Here is a 20,068-nt window from a genome sequence, read left to right as displayed (position 1 = left end):
CTTTCCAGAGAGTATCTTGCTTTTGGAATGAACTTTTCCTCTGATTCCCGCAACCCTTAGTGCCCCCGTCCCAAGCTTCACCCCAGAAATTCAAGGAACTCAGGGCCATATAGTCCAACATCTGTTAGATGTGGAATCATGAGCATAAAGGATGTTGGCTCTTAAGCTGCACAGGACGAGCCATGTAGTAGGGTGGATGAGGGTCCGTAATAGATGCCCCCTGTTCCAATGAGATGCTCTCTGGAGCTTTAAACTTGGAGGGAGCAGCAGGAGAAGGTCCTCCAGCAGAACCACCAGCCTAGCAGGAAGTCAAGCATCTCTTTCCAAGGCAGAGTTTCTAACACTCCATCGAAACATCTTGCCTAATGTGACGCCACAAATATGGCATCTTAGAGTGTAAGGCCAGTTTCCGGTTTGTATCTGAGTTCCACCTCTCTCCCACTGCTTTAGGCTTCCAGAGAAGTGATGCCATTGCCAGGGCACATTGCTAGGTGAATGAAAGAGCTCCAGAGTTCTGAGTCAGTCTAAATAGCAATGGGGGATTAACAGTAACTATTACTGAATGTGAAGTAGGAAATGGCAACCCACTCCAGTATTCTTGCCTGGAAAATCCCACGGACAGAGGAGCTTGGCAGGCTATAGTTCATGGGGCTGCAAGAGTCGGACATGACTAAATGACTGAGTACACACATTACTGAATGTGGAGGAAACGTTCAGGCCTCAAGGTGCTGAGCACCCTGATGCCTGGTGACTCCTAATGTACAATGCTGCTCTAAGCAAACTGAGGGGAGTCCATCCATATCTTGGTCATGCCAAGAAGGCAGGCCTAACGCTGAATGCAACCTGTGCCCATCATCACCCTTTCCTTTGATACTGTCAGGAATGGGTACTTGGACTAATGGGGGAAGGGAGCTGCATTCGTCATCATGTATCAAGGGATGGAGGTCGTGTTCCTCTTTTTTCTAATACCTAGAGGGAACCATACCACTGTTCCTTCCTATGCCATGGAGGAAGACATTTGTTAAGAGTTTTCCTCTCTGCTAAAAATTTCTTCTTGAACCATGTTTAGTGGAATTTATGCATATTTCCTATTTCTCAGTTTATCTGATGGAAGATCTTTTTATAAGCTCTGACTGCTGTCCTTCTTGCCCAAATATGCTATTCTGCAGGCCACCACTCTGCTTCCTCTTAAAGGAAACATGCTACTTACTTCTTTTCTAGTAACCCACTCACAAGAAGTCACACACTTGTAGAAACAGAACAACACATTTAACGTCTTACAAACCACCTCGTGTATCACCCTTCCGTGAACCTTCCTGACCCTTGCTTCGCATCATTTCTCTTCTCCTTGGTTCCCTCCTCCCGTTCCCAGCCCAGCTTCCTCCCCCACGTTCTGACCTCCCCACAGCCGGATCCCATTTCCTGCTGGTCACTAGCCCAGAACAAAGGAAGGGGTGGTCTACCTTATATGCCACCTTGGAGGGACATCTCTTGCCGAGGCCTAGCGGCGGTGACATGAGAGTCAGCATTTCATACATCTCAGTGTAATGGATGCGGCCACTGCTCATGGCGGGGGTGGGGGATGGGGGTCGGGGGGCAGGGCAGGGAGGGTGGCAGGGAGGAATGCAGACAGGGAGGAGAGGAGAACAGGCATTCCCGGGGGGAGCCAAAACAAACAAAAGAGTACAGAAAACGGGAGAAGAGAAACGAAACAATGGACAAACAGGAAAAGAACAGGAAACCTGTTAATCAAGGCAAATCATACACGTGATCCATCCTGGTGCGGATTTATATCACGCCCCACACAGACCCGGGAACGTGGCGGCAACCTTAGGTCCCTCCGTGCGCTGTCCTAGGGACTGGTGTTCCCCTCCGGGAGGAGCGTCTCCCCATCTCCCTGTTCACACCAGCCACGCCCCCTACAACACAAGCTGGTCTTCACTTCCCAGGGCTGTGTGCGAGCGGTATAAACCAGATAGACGGTGCTCCAGCCCTGGGTTAGGGGTTTCTGGCCCCCTCTCCCTGGCCTGGAAGTCAGGCCCTTCTCCTGCTCTGAACCCGCAGGCGGGGGCATCGTGTATCCCGCTCTGTGGTGTGAGCGCTGCAGGAGGCGGCGGCTGGCGCTGAAAGTGGTGGGCGGCGGCTGGCGCTCAGTTGGCCCGTTGCTTCCACCTGGCTCCGTGGGTAAGAGTGCTCTTTGTGTGGCGGCATGCCCCGGGGCGGCGGCATGCTGGGGCCAGAAGGAACAAAACCAGGAGGAGGAGGAGCATCTCGCATGCCATGCTGCCCTCCCAGGCTCTCCCACATGCGGCCGCGATGGGTTCACCAGGGTGGAGTTTAAAGAGTCTCTGCAGAGGCAGCTGTTCGGCCTGCCCAAGTATAGGAATCACTTGCCGCCGTCCCCGGCCAGCTCCTCCCCCATCGCCCAGGCTGGCATCTTTCTGGGCCTAAGTCTTCTTCCAGCTGTTGCAATGCGCTGCGCCCCAGGGAGCCTGCACATCCCTCCTGGCACACCAGGAAAGGCTTCCTTTTCTCGGGGGGCTTGGCCTTGGCCCCGGGCTGGGTGGAGCCACTGTGTTAGCTGGAGGGAGGTCCCCTGGGGCCCCTGAACCATGTTCCTGGTTTCACAAACAAGCAGTGACTTCGCAGTCACAACAGACCCCTCAAAGATACACAGCAGGACCCTCAGGCAAGAACTCTGCTCTGGAGCTCTCCGTGCTCTACGGAGATGTTCCCAGACCCTCTGAGCTATGAAATTCTCCCACGCCCCATGGACTGTATCCTCTTCACCTTCTTTACATATCCTCACCTCCTGCCCTCATCTTTTTTTTTTTTTTAATTGTTTCTCACCTTTCTGTCCTAGCTTTCATTGGGTTGGCCAAATGTTTTGTTCAGGGTTTTCTGTTAGACCTTATGGAAAAAAATCCGAGCAAACTTTTTGGCTAACCGACCCAAAATAATTGCTTGGGACCAAACTGTCCAGAATAGGGCAGGAGTAAGTGTGGTTAAGAATCACACTTTTCTACCTTCTCTATGGGAGGATGCTACTCATGTGTGAGAAGGAGGTGCTCTATCTCTAAGGGAAAGAAACCAGAACTCCTTGCTGAATTAAAAAGATTTCTGCCTTCTCTGGAGGAGGGGCAGGTTCCTCTGAATTTAGGTTCCTCTAAATCCACAGAATAAGGTGGAGTGAGAAAGAGAGAGAGGAGAATGTGTGTGCGTTCCACACGCACGAATGAGTGTGTGCGTGTGAAGAAAACAGAGGTCAAAGCAGCCTCTGTTATTAAGTCCTCAGCTCTTTGTTTATCCATGTCCCTCCCCCACCCCCCAAAATGCCCTTCTTCCTTGTGTAACAGCTGCTGGTTCTGGAAGGGTTTGGACCTCTTTAAACTCAAAGGAAAGCAACATGAAGGTTCCCTCATGTGGCGCAGTGGTGGTGGAGCAAAACGGAGAGGTGGGGGTTGGAGGCTGCACCCCGCTGCCGGCCACGGTCATGGTCACGGTCACGGCTGGGGACCGGAGGCAAACCTTGCAAGCCACCCTGTAGGGGCAGTTCTCTCCCAGGCCCAGAGGCGGCGAGATCACCCGCACTAATTTGTACATATCCTTATACGGGATCCTGCCACTGTAAAGAAAGCACAGGTGGGTTAATAGGACACTCAGAGAAGGGGAGGAGAGACACGACAGCCTAGCCATGAAAGGGCCGGCCGGAGGAGGACCAGTGGCTTCTTTCCTGGGGCCTGGCAAAACCAGACCAGGAGAGACGGAGGACGGTTAGCATCAGAGAGCCAGCACCTTGCAAACGGTATGAACCATCACTCTGCAAACTACCCTGCCTCTGATTTTCCAAGGAAATCAATGCCTAGTGACCATGAGCACCCCACGACGTGTCTGGCCTGTACCTGGCCAGCTGCGGCAAACGGAGTTTGGCTCCAGCTAGCCCTCTAAATACCAGGTCCACCAGTTCACAAATGCCTCCAACCTCCATCAAGAGCAGATGCCAGGCTGCTGTGAAGTGGACTGCAGAGCCCTTTGCTTTGCACAGACACTGCTTACAGGCAGCTACTCAGACCCGCGTGTCAGGTGGTGGGAAGTCAGCATCTTTCTCCAGACTGCGAGAGAGAAATTTCCCATTAGGCTAATTAGCAAGGTGCACAGTTGGCAGGAGGGAACCTGGGAAGGACTTTGCTTCTCTTTGTGGCAGATTTTCCCCTTGGGCAAACGCTTCTCAATGTGGTAGGAGCTTGCCGGGATGTGTGCCCAAAAGGCAGCCTGCGAGGGAGCCACAGGGCTCTCCCTCCAGTCCTGCCCGGCCACCCCACCTGCAGACAGCCTGGTCAGATCCAGTCAGAATTCCAGGACCACTGGGGCCTGTCACATCAACCCCCTTTCACAGAGCCTGCTAGAGACTTCTGGCTTCCTGTGGAAAGAAGAGAATCGACAGTTGATTCATTTTCAGAGGCTAAAGCATTTGCTCCGTGAGGGGTCAGAACCAGTCAGCAATGGCCAGAGACCTGTGGGTCTGGACACATCCCGGTTTAGATCCAGGTTTCCACCGCAAACCATAAGCGCACACCTCCACCTCTAAGCATCCAGTCCTCACCAGCCATGTCTAGACGACAACTTTGCCCCAGCTCTGCTCTTCCTAATCTTTTCTTGATTTTGCTGTTGATTCTTTCTCTTCTTCCAAATAGCTCAGCAGTACTTCCAAGTCTCTTGACTCTTGAGAGGAGGTTCATTTCACCATGAGTTCTTTGGTTCCTTATGGTGGTTGAGGCGTGGGTGAATTGGTTCTGTTGTCTATAGGCTGATGTACTTTGCAACCTGTCTATCTCCTTTTTGAAGACACTGGCCCACTTCACCTTGGTTAGTTTTCCCTCTCATCTCCTAGAGAAGGCCAGTGAAACTAACCAGGACAAGTCATGCTGGGAATTTCAAAGCAGATGCAAGAGGTTTCCCTTGGTCTTTCACAGCTCATGTGTCTGAATCTCATGATTAGTCCTCATGGAACTGGTCTTCCCAGCAGATGGAAGAACTGGGGAGCAGCATGTTTAATGCACAAAGGACTTGCATCCCCAAATAATGTGAAACCATAGGAAGTTGAGGTTTTTGAGAGCCAAGGGCTCTCACCTGAGTGAGGCTAGGTAAGCAAAGAACACCTTTGCTGGCAAATAGTTTCTTCTCTTTCAGGTGAGGGCTAGAGGTCCCTTCTTGGTGTCCTGATCCTATGGCCATCCAGCTTTACAGACACGAATGTTTCATACTTTCTACTTCCTTTCCCATATGCTTATTAATGATAACAAAAGTTACACACATGATTTAATATAATCCTCACAACCAGCCTTCACAGAGGGAGGATCATTACCACTATTATTATTACCACTATCATTACCACAACAGATATGGGAGCTCAGAGTGGTTGAGTGACTTGTCCAAGGCCACACAGCTGACACGATGCAGGTCTGGCTCCCTTTGCCTGTAACACACTGCCCATGGCATTCGAATCATCCTATCCCACTAGAAAGTAGGCCCAGAAAGTAAACACCATTGCTCAGTTACTATAACAATAACAGATTCAGAGAACTCTGTGCTCTAAAGTGTTAATAATTATTGAGGGGATGAGGAATTCCTATGTGTTCTTCCAACCTAAAGAAGTGACCCAAGTGCAACAGCCTCATAGGAGGATAGGTTTGGGGAAGAGTCTCAGACTATGACATGGTTCCAGGTGGAAGCAACGTGGTCCGCTCCTATGAAGGATGGCATTTCTTATAGTATTTTCAGAGTAGGGCCAGAACGGATAGATTGGTGAGATAAGATCCTGAAACTAAAATAAGTTGGGACAAAGGGCCCATGGAATGAGTGCTCACAGGACTCTCACTTTTCCTTCCACTGTGAGGACTAAAAAGGTTGCCTTTGAACTTGAAGCAGGGATTTGCAAACTTTTCCAGTAAAGGGTCAGATAATAAATATATTTTTTAAAATTTGAGGGTAATACTGTCTTTATCACAATATGCAAAAATAGCCATAAACAATAGATAAATGGGCATAGCTGTGCTCCAATAATACTTTATTTCCAGATAAAGTGAGCCACATTGAGCCTATGGGTTATAGTTTTCCAGCCTCTGCTTTAAAGTCCAGAAGGCACAATTTCGCTTGGAAAGTGAAAAAGATCCGGGGAGGTCATCTCTGCAAATTCCTGCCATTTAACTCAGTTCCATGCAATAAAAACCCGCATGTGTTTAAACCAGCATTTCGAAGAAGAACTTGCTTGGTTGTCTATATAATTTCAGAGTTATATGAAACTGTACTTTTGAGAGGGATGAGAGAGAGAAAGGACTAAGGTGGCCAGATGTCCAGCTGACCCAGAGAACCCTTGTCAACCCCCCTGTGACTCAGAGGAGTCCACTAACCATTCTGGAAGCTCCTCTGGGGATTGAACTCAAACACTCTGAGTTGTAGACTGTGTATTGAGATTGTCAGAGGAAAATGCCTGTTACAGAAGGAAAGAACAGGGAAAGGAAAACGCAGAAGCTAAGTCCATAGCATGTTTGATCCCAGAGCCAGTCTGAGAATCTGGCCTCTTCCCCGGCCCACAGCCAGGAGGACTCTCCTCTCCTTCTGCAACAGGCAAGAATGGGGTGGCTCCCATCCCACCCTCCTCCTTGAGAACCCCAGAGGCCCTTGATAGGGGCCCCAGAGGGGGTGGCCGAGAGGCCTACGCACCATGCTGCTCTGTCATACTCTGCCCAGACACGGACAAACTCATCCAGGTGGTGAGGCCCCAGGATGGATGAGTCCCGAGTCAGGTACTCAAAGTTGTCCATGATGACAGCCACGAATAGGTTGAGCATCTGGAGGGCGAGAGGGAGAAGGGGAGTTAGGGGAGACCCAGAGCAGAGAAACAAACTGCGAGGCAAGGAAAGAATTCACAAGTTTGTAAGGCTAAAAGTTCCTAACCATAGCCCTGCTGATCCTGCTGGAGGCAGCGCATTTTCACAGCTGAGCCACACGCCACACCGTGCAAGTGCGGACTCCACTTTGCTATGCCACTTTATATTTGCGAAGCACGCCTCAGTCGCTTCTGTTATCTATTCAGTTTCTTTCTTTGTTACTGCAGCAGCAGAGGGAGCAGCAGTAGCAACACATTCTCAAAGGCCAGAGGAAGTCAAGGCCCAGCTCCAAGCCCTTCTTCCAGTCTCCCGCCCCTACGCGCGCTTACCACAGCTGCCTATCAGAGACCTGGTGGGAGGCCTTCCAGCGGATGCCTTCCAGCAGATGCAGGGCTTACTGAGCAACAACCTGAAGCTGTTCACGGCTCTCAAGTGCTTCCGAGACCCTGTTCTCCTGCTTACTTGTTCAGCAACATTTATTGTGCACCTACTGTGTTCCAGACACAGCTCCAGGTGCCAGGAGTGGGAGGTAAGAAAGTTTGGGTCTGAGATATATTTCCATGACTAGCACATTCCTTAAAGCACAGCAGGTGTTCACTAGATGCTGTTACTTGAATATTCTTAAAGACATTTAGTATTCCGCAGAGACTACTGGAAACATACAAATGTTACAGATTTTAAATATATATTTATATATATATATCTGGCTGCATGGAGTCTTCGTTGCAGCATGCAGGCTCTCTTTGTTGCCGCACTCTAGCTTCTCTCTAGTTATAGCAAGTGGGCTTAGTTGCCCTGTAGCATGCAGGATTTCAGTTCCCCAACCAGGGATCAAACCCACATCCCCTGCACTGGAAGGCAGATTCTTAACCCCTGGACCCCAAGGGAAGTTCCTATAGACTGTTTTGAGAGCCATGAAAGAAACATGCACAACAGGGGCAGAAAGTGTATGGGTTTGAATTTCATATAATTTTCATGTCAGGATTTATCATTCATCTTTTAAGTTTTTTTCTGAACTACTGAACAAGGTAAAAATCATTGCTAGCTCACGGGCCATCCAAAAACAGCTGGCAAACTGGATTTAGCCTGTGGTCCATGGCTCGCTGGGCTCTCATCTAGATTATGCAGGAGGCAACAGGAACCACTAAAGAGGCTGAACTAGGAGAAAGAGAAGAGCTATGTGCATTCAAACAGCATTGGTAGCAGGGTGAACGGTGGCCGGCAGTCCAGGCAGAGAGTTGTGAGGTGCTCTTGAGCCAGGCCAGTGGCAGGACAGCAGCCTGGATACAGAGACCAGGGAGGTGGACTCAACAGGCCTTGGCCACAGTGAACAGCAGCGCCCAGCACTACTTCCACTTTCCCAGGGACACACACCTTGCCTAGTCTAAGTTAATACAGTTTAGTGGGGCACTACCGTGACCCAGGCCTCAACCAGCCATTGAATCCTGTCCCCTGGGCTACAGTGCTGGTGATCCAATTAAGGCCAAGAAAATGGCATTGAATCTTCTGAGCAAGAGAACTTGTTTTTCCTTATTGGCCTTGACTATGTCAGGATTGAGGTCTAGAGCTGCTGCTCCTGTTGCCATCTTGGAACCACGGGCTGGGGTTGTTGGAGGAAAGAGCTTGTGTGGAGAAGCCTGGGGAAGAGATCCATCAACAGAGAAGGAAACCTGGTCCTGGGGATGATGTCATCTGAGCCCCAGAGCAAGCTCGCTTAAGCCTGTCCTGCTCAACTCTTCATTTATATAAGCCGATAAAATCCCTTTCTATTCATGTCGGATGCAGCTGGACTTTCTGTCACTTGAAAGGGAAAGAATCTTGCCTGACAGAAATGAATTGCCTGTGGGGGGTGAGCAAATGGAGCCTCTGCTGCTGATTCCCAGGTGAAGCGGCTGGGTGGGTGAAAGTGCCCAGCAGACAGGATACGCAGACAGGATACTCAGGATCAAGAGAAAGTCTGCAGCCAGGGCCTGCTGGGAGTCTCCTCTGCAATACAGAGATGACTGGTTGCATCCTAATAACCGGTCTCCTCCCTCCCTTCCTTCTCCATTCCACTGCCTAGAATGGAAGCGGATCTCTGGAATCTAGTTGTCTTCTTACCAAAAAGCTGAGGGACACTCGGTGGAGGTGAGGAAGCAGAAAGAGGAAAAGAGTCTGGGGTACCAGACACTCTGTGAAGTCACCATAACCAGCCTGCACTGCCTTCCTCCAGGCTTCACTGACATGCCAGGAAAATGAACAACATCCCACCCTGGTAAAACCACTGTTATTTGAGGAGTTCCGTTTCAAGCAGCTGAATCTAATCCTAACATGGACTTTTCTTTCTGTCACTGTGACTGGAGCCACAGTGAAATTTATTTAATCACTGTCCAGGTTATAGAGGGTTTTCCATATACAACTGGCTTCCCAGGTGGATCAGTGGCAAAGAATCCACCTGCCAATGCAGGAAATGGAGGAGACACAGGCTCTATCCCTGGGTCAGGAAGATCCCCTTGGAGGAGGAAATGGCAACTCACTCCAGTATTCTTGCCTGGAAAATTCCATGGATAGAGAAGCCTGGTGGGCTACAGTCCATGGGGTTGTAAAAGAGTTGAATATGACTGAGTGACTGAGTACACAGCACCATTATCCCTTGGCATCTGCTGAGAATTAGTTCCAGGACCTTCCCGGATATCAAAATCTGTACATGTTCAAGTCCCTTATGTGAGATGGTAAAGTACAGGAATTCCCTTCTGGTCCAGTGGTTAGGACTTGATGCTTTCAGTGTGGGGGTCCGGGTTTGATCCCTGGTCCAGAACTGAGATTCCACAAGCCATGCACAGTGTGGCCAAAAAAAAACAAGGTGTAGCATTTGCACATAACCTGTGCACAGCCTTCTGTAACACTTTAAATCATCTCTAAATTGCTTATGATTCCTAACACAATGTAAATGTAATGGATATTTGCTGGTATGTGGCAAATTCAACTTTTGGATTTTGGAACTTTCTGGATTTTTTTTTTTTTTTTAAACATTTTCAGTCTGAGGTTGGTTGAACTCATGGAGGCGGAACCCGCAGATAGGGCCGACTATATCCACACATTTTCTTTACCCTCCTTTCCAGATTCTATTATTAATGTTAGCAAAAACTATCTATTTGTATTATTATTGCTTTACGTTTGCATAGTCTTTTATAGCACGGTGTATACAGTCACACCTATCATACGCTTTATTTATTTATTTATTTATTTATTTTATTTATTTATTTTTTTTATGCTGCAAAAAGCTTTATTGTTTCCATTTGGTCCAAGGCTTGAGAGAGGGCTCCAGGGTGTTAAAAAGCTGCCTAGTGGCTGCAGAGAGGGGCTTCAGGCAGCCCTGATGTTAGGTGGGTTATCATACGGTTTAATGCTTGTTCTAACCTTCTGTGAGGCAGGTTTAATTACCATCAGCCCTTCAAGGACACAAGCACTTCCTATACACATTTGTATTCTTTAGCCCCAGGCACATAGCCGGGTACATGCCAGCGCATTGGTAAATCTTTCCAGAGTGGTTGGTTTGTCTTGAGGAAGCTGTGTGACTTGCCCAAGGTCATGGAGTCACTGTAGGGCTGAGATTTGCAAGCCTATCATCTCACACTGAATATAGCCTCTTTAAAAATAACATTAAAGTGAATTATGCAGAAGCCTCTACCTCAAATTTCTAAAAGTACTTTATAGTCTCTAATTAATTTTCCAGTTATATCTTTGGTTTCTTTTAAAATATTTATTATTAAACACTTAAATGATGGAAGATAAAATGGAGATGTCTGCATGGCTTTCTCTGTGTTCCCCTTCCCCCATGATGGGCACTAATACTCCTGGATGACTGTCTCCTTTCAATTCTAGGTGACAGAGGGACTGAATGGCTTCACCCCAGTGCCTAGCTCCATGTGAACCTTTTAATGGCCACTCAGTAAAAATGAGCTGAATACAGGAATGAATAAACAAAAACTAATTTATATCATCATTCTAAATTTCCTTGCAGTTATTTTCATTATACTTTCCTATTTATAAATAGTTTTTTGTTCTTTTTTTCATCAAAAAACGTTGCACATCCACACGTATCAGTTCACTGTACAGTTAACAGTTTTATCACCAGGTACTTTTTCTTTCTATTTTACAGAAGCTACAAAAGGGAAGGTGTCTTGGCTAAAGCTAGAAAGCAACATGACCAATGTGGGCTCCCCAAGTCTCCGATTAGTTCAGCCCCTGCTACATCAACCTGCCTGACACCCTTACTAGTCTGTCTGTCGGCCACTTCACACCTGGACATGTGCCAAGTCCCTTCTGGGTCACTTGAAAGAGGTAGAAACGCCTGAACACCAGACAAGTCACTTTGGGATGTCCAGCCATGAAGCTGGCCACTTTTAAATGGCAGCGCTTTAGTTTGAGACATTTTTTGTGCAGCTAGTGGCATTAGCAGGGGAGCTGAGCTGAGGGACATCAGGGTGGCCAGAAACATGGCACTAACCCTCTGAGTGACCTGGTAGTACCTTGATAAGTCCTTGCACAACTTATCTGATGGTGCAGGGAAGAGATTTCTGGAAGCTGCTGTGCCAAGTCAGGCTTTCTCCCAAAAAAAGAATTCAGAAGGCACCTGGGGCTTCTCACCATTTTCTAGATGGGTGTGCTTCATACATTCCTCAATATTTACCAATGCTAGAGCAATCGTATCCTTTCACATCTATCAAGTTGGCCAAGTGCCATCAAATGTAGCAACCTACGAAAGAACCACATCTATTCCATTGTACACTGTCTTCATCCTGCTTCGATTAACGCTATCCCCTTAGAGTTGCACGGTACACTTTCTCAAAGGGTCTCCAAAAGAGAGATGAGACTCTCAAAGAGTCTCCAAAAGAGAGATGAGACTCTCAGCCCTGCTTATAAGATAAAACACCAGAAATACCGAAGAGAAAGATTTACTCTGGGTCGCCACCAATTCAATGTGACATTTAATACCATGTTTGCTGAACCCCATCCACTCCCCTCATCACCTCTCCTCACGCAGTCCTACCCTAGAAGGAGCAGAGATGTTTCTCAGCCAACAAAAGCCACCCACCCAGGTGTCCGACAAGCACCCTGGCCTCCAAGAGCTCTCTTGAGGAGGACCTATTTCTCAACATGGGCTGGAGCGTGTGACTGAACGTACACAGGAGGAGACCTCTCATTTATTTATCAGACGGGTGGGCTGGACCCCCTCTTGAGCTGATGGCACACCGTTGCTCACCAGGAAGGAGCAGAAGAAGATGAAGGAGACGAAGTACACGTAGGCCAGGTCGGTGCCACAGCGCTCGCTCTCGCTCTGCCCCGATGGCGCAGTGGTGTCCGGCTCACAGCCCTTCTCCCCGAGACACGACAGCATTATCTCCTGCCAGGCCTCACCCGTGGCACTCCTGAACCCAAAGACAACTCGGTTAGTAGTAGCAGGTCTGCACGGCCCATCCTCTCCCTGGCCATCTTCCCGGTTCCTGCATCCCTTCTTCCCTCCCTAGGCTCCATTTGTGCCCAGTTGGCCTCTGTCTGTGCTCTCCATCCTGTGATGGAGAGTGCCAGGGAGGGCTCCTGGGGCTCTGCAGCCTCACACAACGCTTCTCTGTCTTCTGTTGACAGTGGTAAGCAGGGCTGTGGGACTCCAAGACTCCATGGAAACCTGGCCTTCTATGGTTTCGCCTTTTAATGGACTCTGTCCTCAGCTTCCCCCTCTTTGAGCCCTAGAGGAGGTGCTGAAGTTGCCATTTGAGTCAAAGATGTGGAGGAAACTTCCTGAAGTCAGCAGGGTGGTTTTCTGGAGGCCCCGCCACCATCCCACCCCCATCTATCCTCACAGGAGCAGAGCAGGCAGACAAAGGGGAACAGGCAGAAAAGGTGGGTGACTGTCTCTCTCTCTCAGAAGCACTCCAGCCACCGCCGGGACGGATCCAGGTACCTGAAGAGCAGCATGAGGGACCCAAAGAAGCTCCGGAAGTTGTTGTGCCGGTTGATATGACTCTCTTCATCTAACTTTATGTTTCCAAAGACCTGGATGAGAAAAACAGAAGGCGGCCCTGAGCATCAGTGAGCCGTGGGACCTGCAAGGTCAGTGGCGTCATGGTAAAGAAGCCGTCTGCCAGGGCAGGAGACACAAGAGACGTGGGTTCGATCCCTGGGTCAGGAGCATTCTGTGCAGGAAAAAATGGCAAACCCACTCCAATATTCTTGCCTGGGAAATCCCATGGCAGGCTACAGTCCATGGGGTCACAAAGAGTCCGACCCGACCGAGCACATACTGGCAGGGGCGGTAGCTTCACCTACACGGCTCCTCCTGACGGCTTAACCCTGAAGCAGACAAGTCAAAACCCAGGAAGGCTGGCAGACCCCACGTTCTTGGCCTGATGTGTGTGAAGAGTTATATTCTCCTGGGAAGCAAAGAGGAGGAATGCTTGCAAGGACCATAGAAGGCAAGATCTCTGGAAATCATTCTGCTTAGATGTAGTTCCTCCCACACCTAATTTGGTCTTTTAATTTCTATGATACCTATTCACCATGGCATTCAAGCTGTCTGTCAACAAGATTACCCCATGATAGGCGTGCAGGGAACGCGTTACCCGCCTCTCTTCCTGTCTCAGCTGGTAATGATGAGAGCATATGTATTTGCAGAAGATGTGGTTTATTCTTTATAAAAAAGAAATAGGCAGATGCTGCCCTGAAATTCACAAGCAGTGTAAGTCAGAGAGGGGCACCCCTGTCTTCCTGGGATGTGCTCCCATCCAGAGAGTCACACCTTGGAAGTGTGATACATCTATAACCCAGGCCCATCAGATGAAGAAAGTCTGGAAAACTGGATACTTGGAAAAGGGAAAAGAAAACAGGTTTGGGCAGATCTGGCTACAGAGTGAGTTTTCTAATGTGCTGTTGCTTATTGGGCTTAGAAAGCGGTTACTGTGCAAATTCATATGGAAATGAGAGGCACACACAAGACCTCTGGCCACAGAGATTAAGGATGAACTCCTAGGACACAGTGCTGCCTGGAGCCAAGGTGTATCCCACATCTCTTTAGATGGAAAGTGAAGTAATGTGAAAGTTGCTCAGTTGTGTCTGACTCTTTGCAACGCCATGGACTACACAGCCCATGGAATTCTCCAGGCCAGAATACTGGAATGGGTAGCCCTTCCCTTCTCCAGGGGATCTTCCCAACCCAGGGATTGTAGGCAGATTCTTTACCTGCTGAGCCACAAGGGAACCCCAAGAATACTGGAGTGTGTAGCCTATGCCTTCTCCAGAGGAGCTTCCTGATCCAGGAATCTAATTGGGGTCTCCTGCACTGCAGGCGGATTCTTTACCAACTGAACTAGCTATCAAGGAAGCCCTCTCTAGATGGGAAGGGTATCCTTATGCATGGACTGTCCTCTCCAGTCATGAGTCAGATCTATCTCAGGATCTACTCTCACAAGGCAATGTTTGTGCAACTGAAGGCTTACAGGTCACTTTTCCAGCCTTTTGAGATAATTTCCAGCCTGTATTTAACATGCTTCAGCTTATCTAATATGTGCTAAATGGAACACACTTTCCTCCTAACAGCATTTGGAATGTGCAGTTGAGGAACAGTCTCTGCTTTTTTGCTCAAATAACTCCCACTGACACCTGCTTGGGGAATTTGTTCTCATCGCTGATTTTCAAAACCTAAATACTACTTCTCTCTCAGGGAGAATGGAGGTGGCAAGCTAGGTGGCACTGGGGAAGGAGGGAAAAAGGGAGATAAGAAGGCTGAGGGTCCCCAATCAGACAAATAGCAGCACTGAAAAAAATTCCCAGCCAAACAATCAAACCTAGTTCTGGACACTCCAGGAGGAAACTGTCACATATCCTCACCCATGTGCAGGCCTCCTCTGTCTTTCTTTTCATCCTCTTAAAATAAAATCCGTGACTTATCCCTGATTTTCACACACACAACTTAGTGTTTTTTCTCCCTATGACTCTCCTGAAGACTTCCTTAGTTGTCCTCTCTACAATTTTCTCAAACACCTTACCAATCATGAGCTGGCCAGAGGGTACACTGTTATTTTATAAGTTATGTGTGTAATAGTCAAGGAGCTACTGTTAAGCTGAAAGTGCATATTTATTACAAAGGTGCCCTTTAAACTTTTTCACCCTTTTTTTTAAAGCTTTTCACTTAGTCCTTGTCATTAACCCAAATCTCCTATATCAAAAGGAAAGGCTATGGAAGAGAAAGAAGGTTTGCTGAGACCCATCTGCACAGTTAATGAAATTATAGGCTTAACTCTTGTTTTTATAGGCATTGGGGTTTCCCAGGTGGCAGAGTGATAAAGAATCCACCTGCCAACACAGGAGATACAGGAGACAAGGTTTCAATCCCTGGATCAGGAAGATGCCCTGGAGTAGGAAATGGAAACTCGCCCCAGTATTCTTGCCTGGAAGATTTCACGAATGAAGAAGCCTGATGGGCTACAGTCCATGGGGTCGCAAACAGTCAACCATGCCTGAGCAACTGAGCACATACATACAGAATTTTAGAACTAGAAGGGATCCATAAAGCTATCTATCCAACTCCGCTGCTGCATTGGTGATGATGTTAAGTCCAAGAGAGGTTCAGTGATCTAAGTTTGCACAGCTGGTCAGTGGTAGAGCTGAGGTCTAAAAGCCACACCTCCTAACTACCAGCAGCCCCAGGGTTCTTTCCCAAACCCAGCAACTTACTCCTTCTTTTCCTCCTCAGATTTGTCTGCAACGCTCTCTTCTTCCAAGAAGCCCTTGAGAATTCAGAATAACAATACTTCTCAAAGATACATCCTGTTGCTATCTCTGTCTTTCCAATGCTTCTCTACTCGGCTTTTGCTTTTCTGTCAGTATGGATCCCCCTGCTTTGTTACGGCTATACAAGAAACAACCTTTCCAGTAACAAGCTGGGTGTCTGCTTTTTTTCTTTTTTTAGGAGTCTTCTTTATTCATGGTGTGGGGTCTCTATCAGGGGCCATGATGAAGACAGCCAGCTAGCTAAAGGTATGTCAAAATGGGGATGCCATTCCTGTCTCGGTAGAATAGGAACAGCGCTTTTATTTTTTGGAAATAAGTCTACGGGCAATAAATTATTACACATTATGGCTACTGTAAATATCACAATGTCACAACTGAAGAACTTTCCACCTACCACCGAAGAGTCAAAGAAATACTTATGTTTCCTTGTTGGTGGGAGGAGAGACAGCACAGAGAAGGTGTACACATGGGCTGTGGAGCAGACAGAGCTGAGATTTAAACTCAGCTCTCCGGCTGACTATCTAAGATCTGGAGTGTGTTACAAGTTACTTACCACGCTAAGCAACAATGGAAACAATGAAAGCCACCTGTAAACATTTTCACATCATTACTGAATACATTAGTTATGTATCTTGTGTGTCCTGTATTTATGTGTCTGTGTATAACATACACATTTTATAAGGGAGGGAGAGAGAGGAAGAAAGAGAGGAAGGGGAGGCAGGAGTAGGTAAGAGCATACGTTTAGCACAGTGTCTAAAGCACTTAGGAATTCAAGTGATAGTAAACGGTATTCATCATTATCAGTAGTATCACTAACAGGTATTAGAGATGGTGTTTTTCTAGTTTATTCTGCTTGAAGATGAAAAGGGATAAGAACTATTTTGAAAGTGTTAGTTGCTCAGTCCTTTCCAGCTGTTTGCAACTCTATGGACTGGGGGCCTCCAGGCTCCTCTATCCATGGAATCCTCCAGGCAGGAATACCAGAGTGGGTTGCCATTCCCTTCTCCAGGGGATCTTCCCCATTAAGTGTGGACCAAAAAAAAAAAAAAAAAAAAAAAAAAAAAAACCCCACTAATTTAATCAAGTTTCATTTGGCTGTTCAAGAACATTTAAATTCTAGAATCAAACGCTTCAGAGTTACAAAGGACTTAATAAAAGTCAGCAAGACAAGCTTCAGCTTCAGCTGGGATTCAGCTTGCAACACACCCCTGACATCATCATTAAAGCTCTATCGAAATATCCTTCATGAAGAACTCATTACTTTGCAACCAAGTCTCACATTTTCTGACACCTGACATTCTATTGTATTTTTGGAGAACAAAACTCTCTAGTAATGGGGTTAAAAGATGAACAAAATTAGGAAGTACAGGCAACAGAGAGGAGCAAAAAGATGACATTTCAGATAAGCTCTAGAAAGGGCTGAAGACATGGCAAGTCTGGGGGATGTGAGCAGTGGCTCCAGGTGGCAGCCACCACTGAGAAGGCAGCTGGCCATCCAAAGGCAGCCAGACTGCCTGACTGCAGGAGACAGCCACGTGGCTGAGGTCTTACACTGGGGTGTAGCCTCCGTATCTCCAAGTCAGAAAGTCGGCCTCTCAGAGCCCAGCAGAGCCTGTGTACCCAACCAGACAGTGCTGGGATGTGCTGCAGGGTGTTTATGGCAGGTGTTCACCCACCACAAATTACCAACGCCTTTTGAAAGATCTTTTGGCCCCTTCTGCTCAGTGGGCCTCTGGCTACCTGCATGAGTACCCAGGGTGGGAACTGCATCCACGTCTCAGTCTTGAAACCAGAAAGGACGTGCTAACCCAGAGAACCATCCGCAGGCTGCATGGTCCTTTGAGAGGTATCAGCTGGAATGTGGCCCGTGGGTTTCCCAAGGACTGGGCACACTGCCAGGGATTCTGAGTTGTTCCCAATCTCAGCTGTTTGGGATGTAACTCAGATACATTTTGTGTCTATGTCTATAAGAGAGCAACCACCTGATCTTCTAGGTCTGGCTCAAATATGGAAGGCTCTTGTGATATGGACCGTCAGGAGCCTCACCCTCTCCTTAGTTTCAGGGGGCACCCTCTGGCCAAAAACAATGGCATTATCTTCAGTGGAGCCCAGCTGCTTGTGAGGAAGCACCAGGACCTGACAACCACAGATGAAGCCCCTGTATCAGACCACTCTGACCACCTGGGCAACCTGAGCGGGGAACTGCACATGTGACTTCCCAAGGTCATACTGCAACAAGATATTAGAGTGAGCCTCTGGGTAAGAGGCTTCTCTGGTGGCTTAGTGGTAAAGAAAGTGCCTGCAATGAAGGAGATCCAGGTTCAATCCCTAGGTCAGGAAGATCCTTTGGAGAAGGAAATGGCAACCTACTCCAGTATTCTTGTCTGGAGAATCCCATGGACAGAGCAGCCTGGAGAGCTACAGGCCATGGGGTTGCAAAGAGTCGGACACGACTGAGCTACTAACACTTCAACCTCTGGGTAAGAAGGGGATCTTTAAAGCACCTTCAATCCTGCAAGCTCAGGCTGGAAAGTCAGAGACAACGTGGGCAACAGCTTTTTCCCATCAGGCTCCCAAGGCACCCACTCACCTGCATCCCAATGATGGCATAGATGAAGAAAAGCATGGCGATCAGAAGGCAGACATAGGGAAGGGCCTGGAAGGAAGCAGAGACACGACCGTGAATTTAAATGCAGGCAGCTCTGGGGTCAACAAACTGCACCCCAGGCAGTGCAAGTCTCAGGCTCGCCCTGATGCTGACTTAAACACAGGGCAGCGGCTCTCTGATCCCCTGGGATGTTCTATGTTGGAGTTCCGTGTTTTTGCAGATGTCCACATCGTCTGATAGGTATGCAAGCTGGTGGCCCCAGAGAGGTTCGTAATTTCCTTCCCCACCAAGAATATTCTCAGACCCAGAAAAGTGTGTGGCCGGGTCTCTGAGGGAGAGCTGGGAGAAATTCCTGGGTCTGGGCTTCATCCCACTCTGTATGCAGAATATTAATAACCTGGGCAATTATGACACCAGTTACACAGCAAGGATTCAGCTTTGACTCCTAAATCCCCATATTACCCTTCCCACTCCTTCACTCAACACGAGGCTCCTAATGGAGCATCTGGAAGCAGAATGAATCGGCTGGGGTCTCAGACATTGGTCAGTTCCTAGAAGGCACCTTCAAGCTCTGATGAAACATCTTTTTCCAATGTTTAAGCCTGCTGACCTTTCAGTCTGTTTTGTGCAAAATTCCAAAAAGCCTTTCAAAGTGTGAGTGACCACGAAACCCTGCTGGGAAGCTACGTGGCACAACTTTCCATCTTGTGCAAGCTACCTGCCCCTCAGGGATGACAACACTTTAAAGGTGGAGGTGAGTGGAGGAAAAGGAAGGCAGGGAGCTACCCCTGGTGGCTGGAGGAGGGTGAAGACATAGGGCAGTTTGGTTTGGGGGTCAGGGTGGGCACTACAATTCTAGGGGATCTTGCTGTTGACAATGGAAGCCTCCCTGGCAGTTCCTGCAACTCTGAGTCTTCATTCTCTCAAGTGTGTACAGCACGACTCCCAGGAGGGCAATTGAAGGCTTTCAGACTGCACGAGCCAGGCAGAGCTTCTCAACGGTGCTAACTAAATGAAGAGTCCTGGGAGACTTTTTACAATTTGAACAAAGAATAAACATGAAAATGAAATTGAGAGTTGGTGGGAGAACCCCTTCTCCCATGGAGTGCTGGTTCTCAAGGTCTGTGAGGAGTGGCTATGTTCCCCAGGGGCATGTGGAGACACCTTCTGCTGAAAGGAGAGAGCAGGGAGGCAGGTTTCTGGCCTCTTCCCGTCACCTTCTATGTTGTGCTTCCTGCCTTTACTCTGCCTTCCCCATCCCATCATCTCTGGTCCCTGGTACCTCTCTCCCATCCTGATCTCCCTTCTTGTCATGGCATACATTCCAACACAAAATAAGGGAAAGAGGGGCTTCCTTGGTGATCCGGCAGTTAAGACGCCACGCTCCCAATGCAGGGGCGTGATTTGGATGCCTGGTCAGGAAACTAAGATCCCACACGTGCAGTGGCACAGCCAAAAAATTTTTTTCAAAAAGGATTGTAAAACACCTGGAGAAAGAAAAGACACAACACATTCACAGAACAAAGAATAACAACGTACTTCCGGTCAGAAAATATGCAAGCCAGAAGACCGCCGAGTGTCATCGTTAAATTATGAAAGAAAAAAAAGGAGAGAGAGGAGCACTGAGTAGGAGTCAGTGGTGGAAAATGAGGTGATGCTCAGGGGGAGGGGGGGCAGAGACGGGGCAATGCTGTCTACACTGTGTGACTCTCTGTTGTATGTGTGCAGAGGCAGCCTTTGTTAAACCAGCTTCAAGAAAACAACTTCTACACTGTGTCCCAGAGCGGCTCCAAAAAGCAAA

The 20,068-nt window shown here is 48.2% G+C and overlaps 1 protein-coding gene across 5 annotated transcripts in view; it reads right to left on the bottom strand.

Annotated features, from left to right (window-relative positions):
- The window catches only part of LOC102184834 (voltage-dependent R-type calcium channel subunit alpha-1E), a 338,694-nt gene that overhangs the window by 20,330 nt on the left and 298,296 nt on the right, over window positions 1–20,068 (bottom strand). For 4 of the 5 annotated variants that reach the window (XM_018060682.1, XM_018060683.1, XM_018060684.1 and 1 more), the window contains 5 exons: window positions 18,250–18,315; window positions 12,835–12,926; window positions 12,136–12,301; window positions 6,724–6,851; window positions 1,464–1,560 (listed from right to left, as the gene is read on the bottom strand). In XM_018060682.1, coding sequence (XP_017916171.1) covers window positions 1,464–1,560; window positions 6,724–6,851; window positions 12,136–12,301; window positions 12,835–12,926; window positions 18,250–18,315 — 549 coding nt within the window. Of the gene's footprint in view, window positions 1–1,463; window positions 1,561–3,528; window positions 3,626–6,723; window positions 6,852–12,135; window positions 12,302–12,834; window positions 12,927–18,249; window positions 18,316–20,068 lie in introns of all 5 variants that reach the window. The other variant, XM_018060680.1, reaches the window with a different exon arrangement.

The sequence above is a fragment of the Capra hircus genome, chromosome 16 (genome assembly GCF_001704415.2).
Source record: "Capra hircus breed San Clemente chromosome 16, ASM170441v1, whole genome shotgun sequence".
Classification (NCBI taxonomy): domain Eukaryota; kingdom Metazoa; phylum Chordata; class Mammalia; order Artiodactyla; family Bovidae; genus Capra; species Capra hircus.
The sequence above is the reverse complement of the archived record's forward strand: the minus strand, read 5'-3'. Positions and strand labels throughout refer to the sequence as shown.